General features: G+C 36.3%; 1 protein-coding gene across 1 annotated transcript in view; it reads left to right on the top strand.

Annotated features, from left to right (window-relative positions):
• The window catches only part of LOC128245701 (uncharacterized), a 35,005-nt gene that overhangs the window by 7,075 nt on the left and 4,947 nt on the right, over nt 1-22,983 (top strand). Inside the window, exon 2 of the mRNA XM_052963927.1 lies at nt 14,937-22,983. Within this exon, the coding sequence (XP_052819887.1) occupies nt 14,959-22,977 (8,019 nt within the window). The 5' untranslated portion in view covers nt 14,937-14,958 and the 3' untranslated portion in view covers nt 22,978-22,983. The remainder of the gene's footprint in view (nt 1-14,936) is intronic.

Below are 22,983 nucleotides of genomic sequence, written 5' to 3' on the forward strand. Positions count from 1 at the left end.
TGTTGAAAAATATCTAGCACCATGCAAATTATCAAATATTTCCTCAATTCTAGGGAGTGCAAATGAATCCTTAATAGTGCGATCATTCAACATTCTATAGTCGACACATAATCTTAACTTACCCGTTTTCTTCCGGACTAAAACAACATTGGAAGTCCATGGTGACTTAGAAGGTCTGATGATATCACATGCCAATAATTGTTCTATATGTTGTCGAACTTCTTGCATCATGGCAGGTGGAATCCTCCTATGACGCTGTTTAAATGGTGTTGGATCTGCTAAGTCTATTCTATGTTTAATAAAATTACACATCCCTATATCAATATCACTAGTAGCAAACATTTCAACATGTGATTGTAAAAGTTTCCTTAACCTATCTCTCTGACCCTCATCCAGCATCTTATCCTCATCAATGTTCAATGTATCCAAAGGTACAGTGTTGCTTTTGGTAGGTTGCCTATCTAAAACTTCATCCGCCACAGACACAGGTTGTAATTCACAAAGTAAAGTTCTTGGCTGAATGGTAACTGTCTGTGTTGACATGTTACTTAAACTTACTTTGACTTCACCATTATGCTTGTAATTATAACATATCAATGATGGTGTAACGTCTATGAAAGGATGCAATGTACTTTCCTTAGTTTCGTGCAACATAGCAGTTGTGGTCGGATAATCAAGTTCTTTATCTAAGTAACCTATCACATCAATGCATTGATTTGGCCTTAAAGTTATCTTTTGTGAAGAGGCACATTTGACCACCGCGATCCTACCCTTATTTTGCTCTAACCGCTTAGCACGGATGGCCATACTCCTGAAGCTAAGATACCATGGACTATGTAATTTAGCTCTTTGTAAATACTGTGCCCCAAAGTTTTCTTCACATTCATGTAATAACTCTTGCAAAATATTTGTACCTAATATGACTGGGGTGCTTGAGGAGTAAGAAGTGTCAGGAGTAACTAATAAAAGACAAAACTGTGGTGTTGCTTTTGGAAACCCAGCACTAATTTCCAGTTCAACCTCAATATAACCAACATATGGAAGGTTGTTGCCATCTGCACACTCAATGTGCAGTATATCACCTATAGGGTTAATAGTTACATGTGCTAAGTTATTCTTGTAAAAAGTTTCTGCAACAACACTCACACAACTACCTGTGTCTAAAAGAGCCTTAACTTCAACACCATTAAGAAGGACTGATACTTCATTGGTTTCACCTACTAATTTGAGACCTACAGAAGACGTACCCAGGGTCGATCCCACAGCCTGAGCACTTAGGCTTTTGGGCAATCTTTACCAAAGTGGCCCTTCTTCCTGCACAGTCCACAAACCATCTGTTGCAATATAGTTGGGCAATTTCTTTGCACATGTCCCTTCTCATTGCATATATAGCAGGTTGGTTGAAAGTTCTTTGCAGCTATAGGGGTCTTTATCTTGTAGTTTCCTCTGCCTCTGCCTCCACCATTACCCCTATATCCACCATAACCAGCACCTCTTTGGCTATAGTTTGGTTCCCATGTCCTATGGTCTTCTTCCTTCTTCTCATCCTTCTTATCTCTCTCATCCATTCTCTGGCTAAGTTTAAGGAGCAGCTGTTTCACTTCCGCCAATTCTTCAGCCTCTTTGGACCTCTTCTCAGTGTATACTGCCGGCTTGCAGGGCTTTCTATGCTCAGGGCTCTTGGTTCCCCTCAATTCTGACTCCAGTTTTCTTGCTGCTTTCTTGAAGTCTTCATATGATGTCATACGTTCCCTCTGGTACACTAATAAATGTTTAATGTCCTGCTTGAGGCCAGAATACAGTAATTCTTTCAACAAGTTCTTGTCAGACCTCTTCATAGCATTTAAATTTACAGCCTTATCAAACAAATCTTCTAAATGAGTGGCGAATGAATGAATTGTTTCACTTTCTTTCTGTTCACAAGAATATAATTTCCGTATAATACTCTCTCTAGATTCTAGAGTGCCATACTCGTTTTCTAACTCTTTTAGCACAAAATGTAAATTTGCTCCTGGGCCTAACCTTCTAATTTGATCACCCGCTTCGCCCTTAAGCGCACGTCTAATTCCTAAGAGTACCTGATCTTCAGTAAACCCACTTGAATTCATTAGACCTTCAACTTCATATCTAAATGTAGCCCATGTAACCTCACCCTTTCCCTCTTCTCCATAAAAGGTGGATAATTTCGGATAGTGATATGTAGATCCTTTCATTGCCCCAATTCCATCTTTCTTATCCTCTGAGTCAACCTTCCCTCCAAATGCTTGCATTAATTTCACGATATCATCCGCATCATCAACCTTGGGCTTAATGCCTAACAAATGCAATGCCTGCAACATTTTTACATCATTTACTGTAAACCCAGTTGCCTCATTCAACTTTCCATCCTCAGGATCAACAAGTTCATCAACCTCTGACATAATTCCTAATTATCAAAATGACCCTCTTTTATTACAAATGACAATAACCAATGTATGCATCCAACACAGCTCCAGTCATTAAAATGTAACAAAAATAAAATCTTGCCTGACAATTTCCCTAAACAGAATAAGAGACAATAACTGCCCGTAGAAAACACAAGTTTTCAAATTACCAAATTAAATCAATAGCCCATTCATCATCTAAGTATCATCAATCAATACCCTGCATGAAATGCACAAAGTTATTTCAGGCAAAATATCACCAGAAAATTATCAGGTCAATTGGTTGCATTACATAAATATCTAGTCAAAGTGTTCCAGCAAAATTAATTCCAACAAAGTAAAAAAATAAAGATTGAACACAAATAAAAATGCAAAACTATCAAATAATTTAAATAATTTTATAATCCAATTTAAATTAGTAATCTAATTATTACTTATTGATGCCTAGTGTTTATTAAATTCCAAAAATCAAAGTTCAGAAATTAAAGAATTATAAATTATAAATTAAATTATTTCTAAATTAATCCAAATTAGTTAAGTAATTTCCTCAATAATCCGAACTGTTATATATTCATACAATGATAAGGTAATCTCAGAAATTAATCCTATTTGGCAGCTGTAAGAACAGTAATTGTTACTACAATTACATTTCTCAAAGCTAAATCATAAATTATCAAAGTATTTATTTATAATACAATGAATTTCCAATAATTTAACTAAAGTTTTATTTGATATAATTCAACTTTCAATCTAATGAAGAGAAATGTGAATGTAAACACCAGTTACATTTCCCACGGTTCAACGGTGTAATCCAACTGATTTATTTAATCTTCAGCTACTGGTATAACAGAAATTTAATTAAATAAATTTCATTTCTACCAGCTGTGTATGTATTTATTTATCACAATTATAAAATAAATATTTCTTTAAATATTATCAAATAGCTATCCTATTCTCTAAATGTATATGCTACTACTACTACGAACTACAAATAATTCAAACTATTTTTTTTCATCAAAGTAATTGATGATCAAATAATTGTGTTATTCAATCAACTGTCAGCCTAAATGTTCTCCACTGTCAAGTATAATGTACAAACAGAGTCTGTGTCAGAGTTCAATGTCAATGTCATAGGTCAACCCATCACAATGCAGTAAAGGAGAAACTATGTTATGACGTAAGCAATACAAAAATTAACAGCCAATCAGAAATTAGAAATTATTCAGCAAAACATTCACCGGCCAATCAGAATGCAGGGAATATTCAGTATCAAAACAGAAACATGTGACTCTGGAATGTGACCTCAATCAGCTGAGAGATTTGTTTACATGTGTCAAATGAAACCAATACACAACCGAAATAGTAATTACACTTGATTTCAAAGAAATACACCAGTGATTAAAATTAATATTTAAGGCCTACTACCAGGTGCTCTACCAATATGAAATTAAATCATAAAATTCCGTTCAATTAGTCAAAATGTAAGCAATTCACGGATGGTAAATACCTTAAATGATTGCAGTCAAATGTTATTCGAAATGAAATAAATAGAGTAGTTTCTAATTCAAAATAGCGGCATAAGCATGTCAATGTTTTTTGAAAGAATTATCAGAGAGAAAGTTGCTGTTTAATAGATGAGAAACTTAGTAAAACAAGACCTTCACCATTAAGCCTTCACCTTTTAGCTGGAAATTAATTATTTTAACATGCAAGTGACTTTCTTTTCATTCAGGCTACAATATCTCACATTAAAATATCAACAATATCAAGCATTGCAGTCAACTTCGGAATAAAACCGTTATAATAAATGGATTTTTTTAAAAAAATAAAGAAAAGGAAACTGCAATATTTGAATACTGTTTAAAAACAATGGTACTCACACGCTGTTGTTTAGGAAAACTGTAAATATGGCCACTAGATAAAATGTCACTATATTACACAATGTTCAGTGTTCACTTTTAAAACATGTCCTCCTGGTTCCTATCCTGATGTATCCTGATGCACTCTAACGAACGAAAACGTCCTAGGCTCCGTAACGTTCCTGGGCTCCAACGACCGTATCGGCGAAGTTCTCACGACCAAAGCGTCCTATGTTCCAACGTCCGAAATGTCCTCCCAATATATAATATTGAGTAAATGCCCGTCACTGTTCCTCCCTAGCACTAAAATGAGTGTCCTCAACCATACATAAAGTTATTAAGTTTGCTTCTTGAAAACTATTCCTCAGCTCAAATGTCTTACTCTTTATGCGAGTTAAGTTCCCTCCTGAGGAATTTTAAACAATCAGATATGTTTTCGTTGTATAAATTTTTAAGGAAAGTTTAGAAACAGACTGATATAGATGTAACACTGGCACTTAAATGTTACTAGAATAATCCATATGGTTGGGCGCCAATATTTCCGGACTAGCTCGTCAGTTAAGGGTTCATTATATATCCTAGTTCTAAGGAAACTCAAAGCTGCTCACACTTCAACTTTTAATGTAGCATAATATCCAATACGAGTAGTATAATATGACGTACTCTGAAAATACAGAAATAACAATCATAAGCATAATATAAAGAATTAATACATAGTAATTCATACATATTATCAATAGAAATAAATTAATGACTTCTAAATAAAATATAAGTCATAACAACTATTCAAATTTAGCTGAGATAATCTAGTGGCCGTGATCATTGCTAAAATACATAGAAAACTATAAAACACATAAAGCACAAAACTAACACAGCAACAATACATTTTACATACCGATTGTGGATCGGGTAGTCTATTACTACAACTCACTCTCCGTTCTGTATCATCCAAACTGTGCCCGTGTTAGTCTGTCTGGTTGTAAAAATAAGAATGTGATAAGTGCACAGAAGAATGTGGTATCTTCATGCCAAGAATACACAATATACATTTATATGCCGCCATGTTGAATTGTAAAACAATGCAATAACTACAATTTAAATACAAACAACAATTCAACTGCAATCATAAAGAATTAGAAATAATACCATGACTAACCTCTTGAAATGTCTTGAAAGTTACATCATATAAAATACATCAGCTGTGCCTACCAGTAGTGGCTACCACAGAAGTCAGGTGAACAATGACCTCAAATTCCCTCCAAAACTAAGCAAAGAACTGGTCACACCTGATGATCACAAAAGGTCACATAGGTTATTATACTTTCAATAATCATGAATGGTCAAAGGGAGATAACCACAATATTAAAACTTAGACCTGGTTACATACCGAATCATCATCATAATCATTATCATCATCAACATCATCATCATCATCATCATCATCATCATCATCATCATCATCATCATCATAAAACTTAAACACATGGTAATGTTTATGTTTCAGTTTGAAAGTTAATGTAAAAAATAGTTTAAAAAGTCACAGAAATGAAAAAAGGTACATTTTCTCAATTTTACTTGTACCATGTTTGAGAGTGGTTTCCGTGTTTTCGTCAGCACAATCACTCCCATATCGGAACAGTAAAGCAATCGCCATTATTTTTACACCATTACCCAACAATGAAATTGATGTTGATATAAAAGTTCATAAAAAATGCAGAAATATTTAAATGTTAATAGGGAACCTGTCAAGAATTGTTTGTGCATGTTAAGCTTGAAACAATGTATCTTGATTGCTGGTTTACTAACCACCGTGTATACTTCCAATAAACATAGTATCATATTATATTAATAAATGTTTAAAAGTGTTTGCTTTATTTTGTACTCATGTAGTCATCAATACAAACAGGGTCTATGAAGAAGCTAGAATACAGAGTCGATAATGGCACAAGTTTGTTTGCCTTTCGTAAAGGATGACCTCAGTTATTGAAGTTTAATTTGTGTATGAAGCTTTTTACAAATGTTCCTGAAATTATAATCTCCACCCGAACTGAAGGTTTTGGGAGGAGGATTTTGTTTTGGCCTTGTCCATCTGACCATTATTCGATCCGTCCGTATTACCTTCACTTATCTTTTTCTGTCTGGAACCTTATCTTAGTACAGATGTGTCAAACTAGGTCGGAATATCCCCTTTGATATAATCTTGACCTCGTGTAAATGTGTGTCACCTGGGGTAAAAACCTAGGCCACTTAGGTCAAATCTTTTGAACAGACTTCAGATATTATATTTGGTTTAATATTCATGAAACTTTAACATTATGTTTTCCTTGATGAACTCTAGGAATAGTAAACTAGGTCACATGGTGTCAAAAACTATTTCACTAAGTCAAATCGTAGAAAAAATCTTAGATACATACTAGAGGCAATATATCTGGTCCTATATTCATTAAACTTTATCATTATGTTTTCCTTGATAAAATATTGACCACTTGTAAATGTGGGTCACATAGGGTTAAAACATGGTAACAGGGTCAAATCTTAGGAATCGTTTTGAATACAAGTTAGATATATTGTATATATATTTAGTCAAATATCGATAAAAACTTTATTTAAATGTTTTCCTTGATTATCTTTAGTTTGAAATAAGGTCATGTGCTGTCAAAGACTAGGTCACTATGTCATATCTTCAAAAACCTTAAAAGGCTATTAATTTTTGGTCCAATCTGGACTTGATGAAATATTTTTTTAGTTTAAAAATAGGTTATGTTGGATCAAAAAAAATTAACCAGCGTGATCGAAACATGATTATTAGAATGACATACGTCGTTGTTTGGGCGACAAGGCGGGCGGCGTCAAGCTCACATATGGAACTAAATAACTTTAGTTGGGTTTGACATATCTCGACCAAACTTTTTATAAACGAAGAGATTAAAAATACCTTCCATGCGATTGCGTTTGGAACCCCTTGGGTCAGGGTCAAGGTCACTGTCACTAAAAATAGAAAAACTGTTGAAACTTAAAAACTTTAGTTAGGGTTGACATATCTTGAATTAACTTAATATTAAAGAAACGTTGATGGAGACCTTCAATGGGATTGTAATTGGGTCCCCTCTGATGAAGTTCAAGGGAACTGTTTCTAAAAATAGAACAATGATGGAAACTGAATCACTCGAGTTAGGGTTGATCTTATTTGATAATTATGAAGATTTTATAGAGACCTTTCATGGGATTGCGTTTAGGGTCAAGGGCAAGGTCACTGTCACTAGGAATAGAAACAAAACGGTTGAAATGAGTAACTTCAGTAAGTGTTAACATATATTGAGTTAATTTGGTATTAAGAAAGAATTTATGTAGATATTTCACTGAATTGCTTTTGGAGGCCCTGGTGTCAATGTCAATGTCACTTACTAATATAGAAAAAAATGGTGAAACTGAATAACTTTGTTTAGAGTTGACATATCTTGACCAAACATCATATATATGAAGAGTTTATGGAGACCTTTATCTGTTACTAAAATAGAAAAAAACGGTTGGTACTAAATAACTTAAGTCAGTCTTACCATATTGTGACCTACCTTGATATAAAGGAAGAGTTTACGGAGTTCCTCGTGATTTCGCAATGGACACTAAAAATGGATAACCGCTTGGTACTGAATAACTTCACCATAACTTCAGTTAGGCTTGACATATTGTGAACAAACTTGGTTTGAGGGATGAGTTTGTGGAGGACTTTCATGGGATTGTATTTGGTGCTTGAGGGTCAAGGTCATGGTCACTGTGAATAAAAATAGATACACAGTTGAAAGTGAATCTCACAAGGAAGGTTGAAGTCCTTCTGTCAATCATTGAAAATCAGGTTTCGTCGCATTGCGGCCTTTCTAGTTTTAATTTAACCTGTTGCAAACAATATCATATTTCATATCCTTTATTCATAAGAGTCCATCCCTTTTCAGCCGTAGTGCATGTTCTTATTGGAATATTTCACATACACATGCTTTTCATGCCATCTACTTTGCCAATCTGGTGGGGGATATCAATTCAACAGATTTGCTTGTTTATGAACACCATTGCTTTGGTTTTTGCATTGAAGTGAATATTTAATGCATTTCAGTTTAAGCAAACATCTGGAATGGCTAGAGGACTGATGTTAAAGTAGTGGAGTAAAATGGTAAGTTAAAATTGGTAATGAGTTGTGTGTTGTTTTCCCCATTTTTTAAGGAAATGGTGGCGAGGGCCTTTCATAGGGGAAATGGGGTCGTTTACTTACATGATGCCAGAGCTTTTTTTGTCCATTTTGAGAAAAAGACCTTACACGATTTGCATTGTAAAATTTACGAATTTAGGAAGATATTTCAGGTCTGTTTGTCATTTTTATACGCCCGAAGGGTCGTATTATGTTATGGCCTCCATCGTCTGTCCGTCTGTCTGTCCGTCTGTCCGTCCGTTAGCAATTCCGTGTCCGGGCCATAACTTGGTAACTAATAAAGCGATCTTCAAATAACTTTATACAAATCATCACTACATTAAAAGGATGTGTCGCGCGCAATTTCCAGGTCCATACCTCAAAGACTAGAATCACCATGGGGGGGGGGCGTTAGCAATTCTGTGTCCGGGCCACATCTTTGTTACTAATAAAGTGATTTTCAAATAACTTTATACAAATCATCACTACATTAAAAGGATGTGTCACAAGCAATTTCCAGGTCCATACCTCAAAGTCTAGAATCACCATGGGGGGGGGGACGTTAGCAATTCCATGTCCAGGCCATAACTCAAAGACTAGAATCACCATGGGGGGCGTTAGCAATTCTGTGTCCGGGCCACATCTTTGTAACTCGTCCGTTAGCAATTCCGTGTCCGGGCCATAACTTGGTAACTAATAAAGCGATTTTCAAATAACTTTATACAAATCATCACTACATTAAAAGGATGTGTCGCGCACAATTTCCAGGTCCATACCTCAAAGACTAGAATCACCATGGGGGGGGGGGGCGTTAGCAATTCTGTGTCCGGGCCACATCTTTGTTACTCGTCCGTTAGCAATTCCGTGTCCGGGCCATAACTTGGTAACTAATAAAGCGTTTTTCAAATAACTTTATACAAATCATCACTACATTAAAAGGACCTCGAGCCGAATCTTCTTCGGGCGTATAATGCTCCGTTTCGCGGTGCTCTTGTTAGATAAAGTACATGTACATGTATTTGCAAAATATTTTTTAAGTCATGTTTACCATTGCAAATTCTGATAGCATGTGAGCTTTCCCCGAGTTTATGATATATATTGCCCCCCCCCCCCCTCCCGTTGAGATCTGGATGGTAATATAGGAAGACAAGTGCTTGTGTTCAAGTACCAATATTATATATTATGGAATTTGAATGAAAGAGGAGATACAGGTGCTCAATGTGGGCCAAATATTGACTTAATGTTGCACCAAATTAGGTTACTTATCAAGGCACAATTAGTGACTATTAAGGTTAGTTTTTAAAACAAAAAATATTAAGGCTAACATGCAAGTTCATGTCAGAAAATAGTTCACATTTAGCTTAGATTATAAATTTAAACGGTTTACCATTTTAAGTGTTATATATATTTATTAATTATGTGAATAATGTATTTTCAGGGTGCTGTCTTGTAGAAACAACTAACTGACAAATGTGGCTCGAGTTTTGTGGTCACAGACTGCATTGTTACATGTGTTTCTTTAAGAATATGAATATCTTGACATCTTTGAGCAATAATATAGAAATGTATTGTTTATTATAACATGCAAATGGTAGATCGGCATGGCTTGGTTGTAAATATGGGCTTTGTTATCCTAAAATGATAACTGAATTCGAAGTTGCTGTCTGTATGTTTCAGTTTGAATTATATAAGCCTGCTTTTTAAGTTAATTTAGCAAAAACTAAAACAGATGTGTTTGTATCGCTTATAGTTTTATGAATCGTTATTCTTTGAGGTGTCCGACCAACGATAAGCTAGTTCTCTGATATATCCATAATTTAATCTGCTTGCCGATAACAAATTTCTAAAAATAAACGGCTGAAAAACATCGTATATCAAGGTATTACTGTTTGTGTTTTTGCTTGTAATTTCAACTGAAATCAGGCGTTATTGACATGTTTTGCCATTTTTGAAGACCAATAAACTTGTTTGTTTTATTTTTGTGTTGATTATTTATATAAATGAATTGGCCGGTTGTTCGGAACTTTGTTTTAAGTTAACAACGTGATTTACGACATCGTTGTTAATTTTTAAACGTGAACTATTTAATGATCGGCTCACATATTTAAATATAAACAAGCAAAGCCGAAAACATTTGTCACAAATCTTGTTAAAATACAACAGATTACAAGTATATCCATTCAACTTTGAGAGTAGAAACGATTTGAAAATTAATTAATACTAAGTTAACAACCTTGATAACATTAACAAAGTTCTGATCAGTCAGCCCAATATCTAGTACTAGTAGAATATTTGTTTCACATGGTAAGAGTTTTTTTAGACTCTTGATTCAGTACTATGGAAAACATTTCTCCAATACAATGCATTGGGCCTAAAAAAAAAATATGTTTGGTTAGGGTTACATCCTTTTCAAAAATAGGTAGGGTAGGTAGGCTTTATATATATATTTTTTTATTAGGCTTTATATACGAATATCATTTTCATCATTGGAGAATGGTGTTAAAGCTATCTTCAGTATAAGGATTTAAGGTTTAAACTACATATTGAAAAGCAATTAAAAAAAAACCGAAACAATTTATTTTTATTTTAGTTTTTCATTTATTTTTCAAACTGACTATAAAAACGGTAGGGTCGGCGCCTATTCCGTAGGTAGAGTCGGGTAACCCGAACCAAATGTATTTTTTTTTAGGCCTTGGAAAAAAATGTTATTTCAGTCACATGCTTGTCAGTACTTTTGAACATTCAAACTTTCAGCAATGTCTTCATTGTGCAAATGCCACTGACTTTTCTTTGAAAGAAATTAAAATATCTAATGTTATTTTTAACTACGCTTTTGAAATAATGTCAGTGATGACATGTTAAAAACAATGAAATATTCAATGATAGGAAGGTGTTTACTGATCGCCATAGTTTTAATTGGGATCAATTTTTCAGCTACAATATCAGCCATTTTATAATTTGAAAAAGATGGAAACCTTAACATATTTCACTTTTTAAACTCATTGTTGATCACAATTGATAACAGAACCATGTAAATATATATTTAATGGCTTTGTGTAAGACACAAACATTAATGATATTGTTTGTTGATATTGTGTCTTTTTGTAAATACAGTGTAACTCGTATGATTGTAAAAATATCCGAATTGAATGTTTAAAAAATAATATAAATAAATATACATTGTTGATCATTGCCCTTTCGTTGGAAATTGCCCCAGTGTATCCAGTTCAATGTGAATATTGTTCATAAATTATGGCCAACATTCAGATCACACTTAACAACAACAGCGATGATGAAACCATGGTAATGACATGTCAGGGGTGTATCATAAAACCACAGACAAGCTTTTCGTATGAATGGTACAACTTGCGTATATAAATAATTTCAGGCACATTTTAAACAGAAGGGCTAATATTGCCTTTATGCTCACCTTAGCTTTAGCTCACCCGAGCACAAAGTAATGAGCGTGAGCTATTTTGATAGGAGGAATGTCCGCCATCCGTCCGTCCGTCCTTTGTCAACTTTTAACTTCAAACAAATTTTACTGAACCACTTAGACATCAGATCAGGCCAATTGCACATGACTGTTCCTTGGTAGGTCCTCTTCCTTATTCCCAAAAATAAAACTGTTTAATGTAAAACTCTGGTTGCCATGGTAACCAAAAGGAAAAAAAATCTTTGAAAATCGTCGTAAAATATTCTGGTCAGATTTCAAAATATTTCCTTGAAAATGTTTTAATGGCGTCCTTTATCAAAATCTTTCAGCCATGTTGGTTTGTCAAAGCTCGTGAAGTTTTCACTTTATTACTACATGTTTATGGAAAACATTGAAAATCTTCTCCTCAGAAACCGCTGGCACCATCAAAGGTGTCTCAGGTTTACCATATACTTATATTGTGAATTCTTTGAAAATCTTCTTCTCTGAAACTGCAAGTTTCAGACCCTATACATATATATATATATATTGTATGTACCTTTACCAAGATTGTTCAAATTATGGCCAATCGAGTCAATGCTGGCCCAACCCCGGGTGTCGCAGGTTTTCTATTAATTTATATTGTAAAACTCAAACAAATCTTCTCTGATATCTCAAAACCCATTCCCTTGATAGTTGATATGTAGCCTGATGTTGTGGTTAGTTACTACTTATAACCATAGCACCCAATGGCAGCCTTCACAACCAATGACTTCTTTATAAACATTACTTTACATGTTCTAAGCAAACAATGGCTTCTTTTGCAGCCACTTTATTTCTTGGTAACAAACAACCTCCATAGCAACACATTGCTTCCTTATCAACCATTCACTTTCTACGTCACCAGTGCTTTCCTTAGCAACCAATCACTTCCTCACCAACCAATGTCTTCCTAAATTACCACTGACCTCCTTAGCAGCTAACCAATGATTTGCTTAGTAACGACTTACTTCCTTAGCAACCAATGTCCTACTTGGCAACCATTAATTAACTTAGTGACCATTAACCTTTTTAGCAACCGCTTGCTTCCTTACCATCTACCTACATCCAAAAATATATAACTTCCTTAGCAACCAAGGACTACCTTACCAACATCCTTCATCAAAAGCAATCATTGTCTTCCTTGGAATTAATGATTTGCAAACAATGACTTTTGAGCAACCAATGATTACATAAGCAATTATCGTCATCTATAGCAACTAATGACTTATTCTTCATCCAAAGATTTCCTTAAGAACAAACGACCTTCTTAGCAAACAATGACTTCCTGAGCAACCAGTTTCTTCCCTATGAACTACCTACATTCATATGAACATTTTTCTTAGCATCAATTGAGTTCCATAGCAACAGTCGATTTTCGTTACCATCATATCTCTTGCCTGGGAACAACCAGCTGACAATGTTTTCACTTACATAGAAATATTACTCATTTGCCTTTAAATGGACCAACCTCCTTATCGACCGTCAAATTACTCAGGAACCACTTAACTTCTGAGCAAGCAGCAACATCTTTAATGAACACTTGCTTATTTGTCGTTTTAATCAGGTGAGCCATTTAGGGCCATCTATGTCCTTTAGTTTAATATCAGGTCCACCCTTATCTAAGCAACAGACTGGGTTTTTAAATTACTTTTGGTTCATAATTGAGTTAATTCAAGATGCAGATTTTCTACACAGCAACCTGAATCAAAATCGACCTAGCAATGTTTACAAGGCAGCAAAATCTAGCCATAGGGAACAACACAGATCTCACTGCTTATATTACATTGAGCGCTATATAGCTTAAGCAACTCAACCCTTTTTACGATATATTGTTGGTGTAGAATCATTGTGCTAATTTTGTCAACAAAAGAGCCATGGTGCATTAGTACTAATAAGAAGATGTACTAAAGTTTCAATGAAAGAAGTTGAGAATATAAATAGATATAAGCTGAAATTGAACGGAAGTGGCATGTATCAGTACATAGGGTAATCATGTCAGTGTTTTCTGTTGTATTTACTATACATGACATTATGGATGGCCCGTAAGAATGCAATATAATAAGACATTGATATTTGTATTCATTGCCAATTTCTCTATCAAACTATGCTTTGTATCTACCTCGATACTCAATTATGCATTTTACTAAAGTTATATAACTCTATGTTGTGTATAATGCAAGTTTGTGCTCTTGATTATTTATCTATTCTCCGAAATTCTGGTTAAGGTTTTACATGTTACAACGTTTTATTCAATATATCAACAAATAAATGTACTTAAATAAACTATACGCATGTCTTCCCAACTATACAACCTACTTGCGGCATGTTAGATAACTCAGTATTGTATATAATGCGAATTATTGCGATTTTTCAACTTAAAATTCATAGTTTAATATCTCTGTTATTACTTGATGTATTATACTGATATTTCATACAACGGAACCCAAACAGCAAACCTACTTGAATAAACAATTTAAAGAATTGTTTTTGCATATAATGCAAATTATCGCCCTTATTTCTTCGATTAATTACTGTATATTGATTGATGGGGCTATACAAATTAAGGCTCGCACTTCTAGGTAATTTCATTCCAAAACTTTACATAAGCTTCTTTCATCATTTCTCAAAATTCAGAAATATATATAATATAGATGAATGCTTTGTTTACTTCACCTCTATCTGGCACAGTCTCAAAAACGATAAAGAACAATTATCATTGAGAAGTCATTGAGTATCGAAAGCTGATACGACAAGTCACATAACTTTATGATTAAAAGCGGCAGTCGAACGACGCCAAAGGTAGCAAAAAAGTGCAGAAAATACAATGTTGTTAAATAGCGTTTTTTGCATCATTTTAGCAAAAATGAGGAAACATACCTGAAATCATTCTGGCGAATTTTCATAGAATTTGAAAGATATTATATTTTGAAAGTCAACTCTGACGGAGCAACGTAATCCACCACCTAAACTAAGTACTTCTTCATCACATCACAACATGCGTAATAATCTCTTTTCAGTCTAAATCGGTCCTGATTCATCATGGCTGACAACGGAGGCTCAGCAGAGAGCCTGATGCAGAATGATGATGAGCAGAATAAAGAAGTGGTTAACATTCTAAAAGAAGTAAGGGCTAACCTCTCTGAAATCGGAAAAGCCCAACTTGATGATGAGATAAAGCAGGTAGTCAAAGAATGCATCGAAGGAGGAGACCTGAGCTGGAGAAATGTGTCTGAAATAATGAGGTACTTTGAAAATGTTGTGTCTGTGAAGCTTGGTGTAAGCCTTGAAGAAACAAAGCAAATTCTCCGAATATTCCTTCTTTGCTGGAACAAGCAAGGATTGGCAGAGACCATATGGAAAGAGATCTATAATGAGAATGAGCCAGAAGAACCAGAGGATGATGAACAGATTCTCATGGAAGTTGAAATATCTGATGACGAAAAACGTGCAATGTTTGCTAGAGCTTTACAAGAGGGCCATGAAGAGGTACAACGAATTCGAGCAATGGTTGTCGGCATGTTTTCCGTTGGAAAAACATCCCTTGTCAATAACCTAATTGACGCCTCAAAGAATAAAAGACCAACACAGCTTCCGGTTGATGAGCAATATCCACCAAGTACTGAAGGCATTGATGTACACTTGTGTAAGATTGAAAATGAAAAATGGAAAAAGCTGGCCTTGACGCAGAAACGAAATGTAAAACGTACATTTGAACGGGCTTTTGAACTGTTTGACAATACTGATTCTATTACGCCTGTTGTGGAGCATGAACAACATCATGGAGACAATATGGATGTATCTGAACCGACTGATGAAAGTACACAAGTAAAGGAGACTGTTCAGCCTTCTGTTAATGTTCCAAACGTTGACTTGAATAAGTTAAAGAAATTGATTGAACCAGATGAAATAGAACCAAGAGAAGAAATTTCTCGAACTATTCATACCACAGCTCATGAAGAAGTCATAAAAGAAACAGACATTCAAGGAAATCCACCACTTGTTTCAGTGTGGGACTTCGCGGGGAAGAATTTGTACTATTCAACCCACCACTTTTTCTTGAACAAGCGATCAGTTTACCTTTTGTTGATGAATATGACCAAAAAGTTAGAGGATCTTGTTGAAAAAAGTGAATCATTGGCTGGTTTGGTTCATGAAGAGTTAACCTGTCTGGATGCCTTCAAGTTTTGGCTGAATTCCATACACATGTACAGCTCAATTCATGATCAAGAACACGAAGATAAACCAACAGTCATCCTAATAGGCACTCACAAGGACTTGATGGAAGGCACAGAAGAAGACAAAGAAGAACACATGAATGCCTTCTTTAATGAAGCAATGCGACCATTTATTGGCACAAATATTTTAAAGCATGTGCATGATAGAAAATTTCTCGTGAACAATCTTGATGCAAAAGACCGAGTTTTTGATGAAATCAGAAATGAAGTAAAGAAGGTGGCTGAAGCTCAACCCTATTGGAATGAAAAGCATCCCCTGAAATGGATACAGCTTGAGAAAACCTTTGAACAAATGAGAGGGGACGGAAAAGAAATGGTAACACTGCGTGAGGTTGAAGCTACAAACAGAGAGAACCCACAACCTTTGGAAAAAGCCCAGCTTCAGTTGTTTTTGGAAGTTCAGCACATGTATGGGAACATCCTTTACTTTGACACAGAGAAATTGAAAGAACATGTAATTTTGTCCCCACAATGGATCATTGAAGCCTTCAAATGCTTCATCAACTACAAAGAGAAACATGTTCCACCAAAGCTCATTGGAGAGTGGCAAAGTTACAAAGAGTCTGCTATATTAGATCAGCAACTGCTGCAGGCGATTTTGAAGCACAGCGCTCCACAGATCAAAGCCAACGCTGATGTTGTCGTTGAATACATGAAATACTTAAACATTATGACCAAGCCAATACATTTGGAAGATTACGAAGAACAAGATAAAGAAAGAGTTCAACAAGATGACGCCAGCTGTGTGGATCCTAAATACAGAGATCCCATCTGTGCGCCTCTCCATTCATGTTCAAACTTTCATATCTTACCTTGCCAGCTGAAAGTAATGCCTACAGACGCTCTTGAGGAAATAACAAATCCACGAAAGCAAAACACTGAAGCCCTCTGTTTTGTTTTCAAAGACAATTTTATGCCACCAGCTATTTTCCACAGGCTACTAGCTGCTTGCATTAGGCACTATAAAATTGCATCAATGGATAGGAAAAATATGATGTACAATAACATTGGCGTATTTAAAGTAAACAGTCGGGATAAGCTCAGACTATGGTTCGTCGACCACGTCGTCTATGCAAGGATTTCATTTATGTCGAAGCATAAGAAACAAGCAATAGATTCTGGTGTTTGTACGGATGTCAGACGTGTTTTGTACCGCAACTTGATTGCGATCCTGGGCCTTTTACCAAGGTCAAAGAACTTCGCAAAAACAACACCATTCGAAGAACATGTTCAGTGTCCTACAATAAATAAACCAGGCGTCGGTCTTTTCCGAGTAAATGCCCTACTTATAGATGGAGAAATTTGTTGTGAAGATCACGAGATATGTAACCAACATGCAATGGAAGCAGACGAACATCTGGGGTGTTGGTACAACGATGTTCTTAAGGACAGGGAAGCGGCAAAATCGTCAGTCGAAGGTGTAGATTTAGATATTGTTCCAACTGATAAACACTTATCAAAGATTGCATTACGCTTGAAAAAACACAATGAGATTTGGCTAATAGGCATCGAGCTTGGATTAAGGCAAGTTGATATGGAACGAATAAGAAAAGACCACTTTGATTTTAGAGTGGACTTTGTATACCATGTGCTACTCGAATGGAGAAAACAGAAGAATAAAACACTCAAGACATTGAAGCTAGTTTGTGTCGCCGTGATGAAAAATTCACCAGGAGACATCTTTGATATATTTGCAGCCCTTAATGAAGAACCGGAGGTTGATGAGCAGATCCCCATGGAAGTTAAAGCTTTGAAAGACGAAGAACTTCGCATGTTTGCTAGAGCTTTGCAAGAGGGCCATGAAGAAGTACAAAGAATTCGAGCAATGGTTGTTGGCATGTTTTCCGTTGGAAAAACATCCCTTGTCAATAACCTAATTGACGCCTCAAAGAATAAAAGACCAACACAGCTTCCGGTTGATGAGCAATATCCACCAAGTACTGAAGGCATTGATGTACACTTGTGTAAGATTGAAAATGAAAAATGGATAAAGCTGGCCTTGACGCAGAAACGAAATGTAAAACGTAGATTTGAACGGGCTTTTGTACAGTTGGACTTTGCTGATTCTATTACGCCTGTTGTAGAGCATGAACAACCGCAGAAAGAAAATATTGATGTATCTGAGCAGACTGAGGATAATACACACGTAAAGGAGACTGTTCAGCCTCCTGTTAATGTTCCAGTTGACTTGAATAAGTTAAAAAAATTGATTGAACCAGATGAAATAGAACCAAGAGTAGAAATTCATCGAACTATTCATACCACAGCCCATGAAGAAATCATAAATGAAACAGACATCCAAGGAAATCCACCGCTTGTTTCAGTGTGGGACTTCGCGGGGCAGAATTTGTACTATTCAACCCACCACTTCTTTTTGAATAAGCGGTCAATTTACATTTTGTTGATGAATATGACAAAAAAATTGGAGGATCTTGTTGAAGAGAGTGAATCATTGGCTGGTTTGGTTCATGAAGAGTTCACCTGTCTGGATGCCTTCAAATTTTGGCTGAATTCCATCCACATGTACAGCTCAATTCATGATCAAGAACACGAAGATAAACCAACGGTCATCCTGATTGGCACTCACAAGGACCAGATGAAAGGCACAGATGGAGAAAAAGAAGAACACATGAATGCCTTATTTAATGAAGCATTGAGACCATTTATTGGCACAAATATTTTAAAGCATGTGCATGATAGAAAATTTCTCGTAAACAATCTTGATGAAAAAGACCCAATTTTTGATGAAATCAGAAATGAAGTAAAGAATGTGGCTGAAGCTCAACCCTATTGGAATGAAAAGCATCCCCTGAAATGGAGACAGCTTGAGAAAACCTTTGAACAAATGAGAGGGGACGGAAAAGAAGTGGTAACACTGCGTGAGGTTGAAGCTACAAACAGAAAGAACCCACAACCTTTGGAAAAAGCCCAGCTTCAGTTGTTTTTGGAAGTTCAGCACATGTATGGGAACATCCTTTACTTTGACACAGAGAAATTGAAAGAACATGTAATTTTGTCCCCACAATGGATCATTGAAGCCTTCAAATGCTTCATCAACCACAAAGAGCAACATGTTCCACCAAAGCTCATTGGAGAGTGGCAAAGTTACAAAGAGTCTGCTATATTAGATCAGCAATTGCTGCAGGCGATTTTGAAGCACAGCGCTCCACAGATCAAAGCCAACGCTGATGTTGTCGTTGAATACATGGAATACTTAAACATTATGGCCAAGCCAATACATTTGGAAGATTACGAAGAACAAGATAAAGAAAGAGTTCAACAAGATGACGCCAGCTGTGTGGATCCTAAATACAGAGATCCCATTTGTGCGCCTCTCCATTCAGGGTCAAACTTTCATATCTTACCTTGCCAGCTCAAAGTAAAGCCTACAGATGCTCTTGAGGAAATTACAAATCCACCAAATCGGCAAAACACTGTAGCCCTCTGTTTTGTTTTCAACGACAATTTTATGCCACCAGCTATTTTCCACAGGCTACTAGCTGCTTGCATTAGGCACTGGAAAATTGCATCACTGGATAGGAAAAATATGATGTACAATAGCTTTGGCGTATTTAGAGTGAACAGTCAGGCTCAGCTCAGACTATGGTACGTTGACCACATCGTCTATGCAAGGATGTCGTTTATGTCGAAGCTTAAGAAACAAGCAATAGATTATGGTGTTTGTACGGATGTAAGACGTGTTTTGTACAACAGCTTGATGGCGATCCTGGGCCTTTTACCAAGGTCAAAGAACTTCGCAAAAACAACACCATACGAAGAACATGTTCAGTGTCCTACAATTAATAAACCAGGCGTCGGACTTTTCCGAGTAAATGCCCTACTTGCAGATGGAGAAATTTCTTGTGATGATCATAAGACGCGTGACCAACATACAATGGAAGCAGACGAACATCTGGGGTGTTGGTACAACGATGTTCTTAAGGACAGGGAAGCGGCAAAATCGTCATTCGAAGGTGTAGATTTAGATATTGTTCCAACTGATAAACACTTATCAAAGATTGCATTACGCTTGAAAAAACACAATGAGATTTGGCTAATAGGCATCGAGCTTGGATTAAAGCAAGTTGATATGGAACGAATAAGAAAAGACCACTTTGATTTTAGAGTGGACTTTGTATACCATGTGCTACTCGAATGGAGAAAACAGAAGAAAGAAAGACTCAAGAAACTGAAGCAGGTTTGCGTCGCCGTGATGAAAAACTCACCAGGAGACATCTTATATATATTTGCAGCCCTTAATGAAGAACCGGAGGTTGATGAGCAGATCCCCATGGAAGTTAAAACTTTGAAAGACGAAGAACTTCGCATGTTTGCTAGAGCTTTGCAAGAGGGCCATGAAGAAGTAAAAAGAATTCGAGCAATGGTTGTTGGCATGTTTTCCGTTGGAAAAACATCCCTTGTCAATAACCTAATTGACGCCTCAAAGAATAAAAGACCAACACAGCTTCCGGTTGATGAGCAATATCCACCAAGTACTGAAGGCATTGATGTACACTTGTGTAAGATTGAAAATGAAAAATGGATAAAGCTGGCCTTGACGCAGAAACGAAATGTAAAACGTAGATTTGAACGGGCTTTTGTACAGTTGGACTTTGCTGATTCTATTACGCCTGTTGTAGAGCATGAACAACCGCAGAAAGAAAATATTGATGTATCTGAGCAGACTGAGGATAATACACACGTAAAGGAGACTGTTCAGCCTCCTGTTAATGTTCCAGTTGACTTGATTAAGTTAAAAAAATTGATTGAACCAGATGAAATAGAACCAAGAGTAGAAATTCATCGAACTATTCATACCACAGCCCATGAAGAAATCATAAATGAAACAGACATCCAAGGAAATCCACCGCTTGTTTCAGTGTGGGACTTCGCGGGGCAGAATTTGTACTATTCAACCCACCACTTTTTTTTGAATAAGCGGTCAATTTACATTTTGTTGATGAATATGACAAAAAAATTGGAGGATCTTGTTGAAGAGAGTGAATCATTGGCTGGTTTGGTTCATGAAGAGTTCACCTGTCTGGATGCCTTCAAATTTTGGCTGAATTCCATCCACATGTACAGCTCAATTCATGATCAAGAACACGAAGATAAACCAACGGTCATCCTGATTGGCACTCACAAGGACCAGATGAAAGGCACAGATGGAGAAAAAGAAGAACACATGAATGCCTTATTTAATGAAGCATTGAGACCATTTATTGGCACAAATGTTTTAAAGCATGTGCATGATAGAAAATTTCTCGTAAACAATCTTGACGCAAAAGACCCAGTTTTTGATGAAATCAGAAATGAAGTTAAGAAGGTGGCTGAAGTTCAACCCTATTGGAATGAAAAGCATCCGCTGAAATGGATACAGCTTGAGAAAACCTTTGAACAAATGAGAGGGGACGGAAAAGAAGTGGTAACACTGCGTGAGGTTGAAGCTACAAACAGAGAGAACCCACAACCTTTGGAAAAAGCCCAGCTTCAGTTGTTTTTGGAAGTTCAGCACATGTATGGGAACATCCTTTACTTTGACACAGAGAAATTGAAAGAACATGTAATTTTGTCCCCACAATGGATCATTGAAGCCTTCAAATGCTTCATCAACCACAAAGAGCAACATGTTCCACCAAAGCTCATTGGAGAGTGGCAAAGTTACAAAGAGTCTGCTATATTAGATCAGCAATTGCTGCAGGCGATTTTGAAGCACAGCGCTCCACAGATCAAAGCCAACGCTGATGTTGTCGTTGAATACATGGAATACTTAAACATTATGGCCAAGCCAATACATTTGGAAGATTACGAAGAACAAGATAAAGAAAGAGTTCAACAAGATGACGCCAGCTGTGTGGATCCTAAATACAGAGATCCCATTTGTGCGCCTCTCCATTCAGGGTCAAACTTTCATATCTTACCTTGCCAGCTCAAAGTAAAGCCTACAGATGCTCTTGAGGAAATTACAAATCCACCAAATCGGCAAAACACTGTAGCCCTCTGTTTTGTTTTCAACGACAATTTTATGCCACCAGCTATTTTCCACAGGCTACTAGCTGCTTGCATTAGGCACTGGAAAATTGCATCACTGGATAGGAAAAATATGATGTACAATAGCTTTGGCGTATTTAGAGTGAACAGTCAGGCTCAGCTCAGACTATGGTACGTTGACCACATCGTCTATGCAAGGATGTCGTTTATGTCGAAGCTTAAGAAACAAGCAATAGATTATGGTGTTTGTACGGATGTAAGACGTGTTTTGTACAACAGCTTGATGGCGATCCTGGGCCTTTTACCAAGGTCAAAGAACTTCGCAAAAACAACACCATACGAAGAACATGTTCAGTGTCCTACAATTAATAAACCAGGCGTCGGACTTTTCCGAGTAAATGCCCTACTTGCAGATGGAGAAATTTCTTGTGATGATCATAAGACGCTTGACCAACATACAATGGAAGCAGACGAACATCTGGGGTGTTGGTACAACGATGTTCTTAAGGACAGGGAAGCGGCAAAATCGTCATTCGAAGGTGTAGATTTAGATATTGTTCCAACTGATAAACACTTATCAAAGATTGCATTACGCTTGAAAAAACACAATGAGATTTGGCTAATAGGCATCGAGCTTGGATTAAAGCAAGTTGATATGGAACGAATAAGAAAAGACCACTTTGATTTTAGAGTGGACTTTGTATACCATGTGCTACTCGAATGGAGAAAACAGAAGAAAGAAAGACTCAAGAAACTGAAGCAGGTTTGCGTCGCCGTGATGAAAAACTCACCAGGAGACATCTTTGAAATATTTGCAGCCCTTAAGGAATAGAAAAAG

Source organism: Mya arenaria, chromosome 2, assembly GCF_026914265.1.
Source record: "Mya arenaria isolate MELC-2E11 chromosome 2, ASM2691426v1".
In the NCBI taxonomy this organism is placed as follows: Eukaryota; Metazoa; Mollusca; class Bivalvia; order Myida; family Myidae; genus Mya; species Mya arenaria.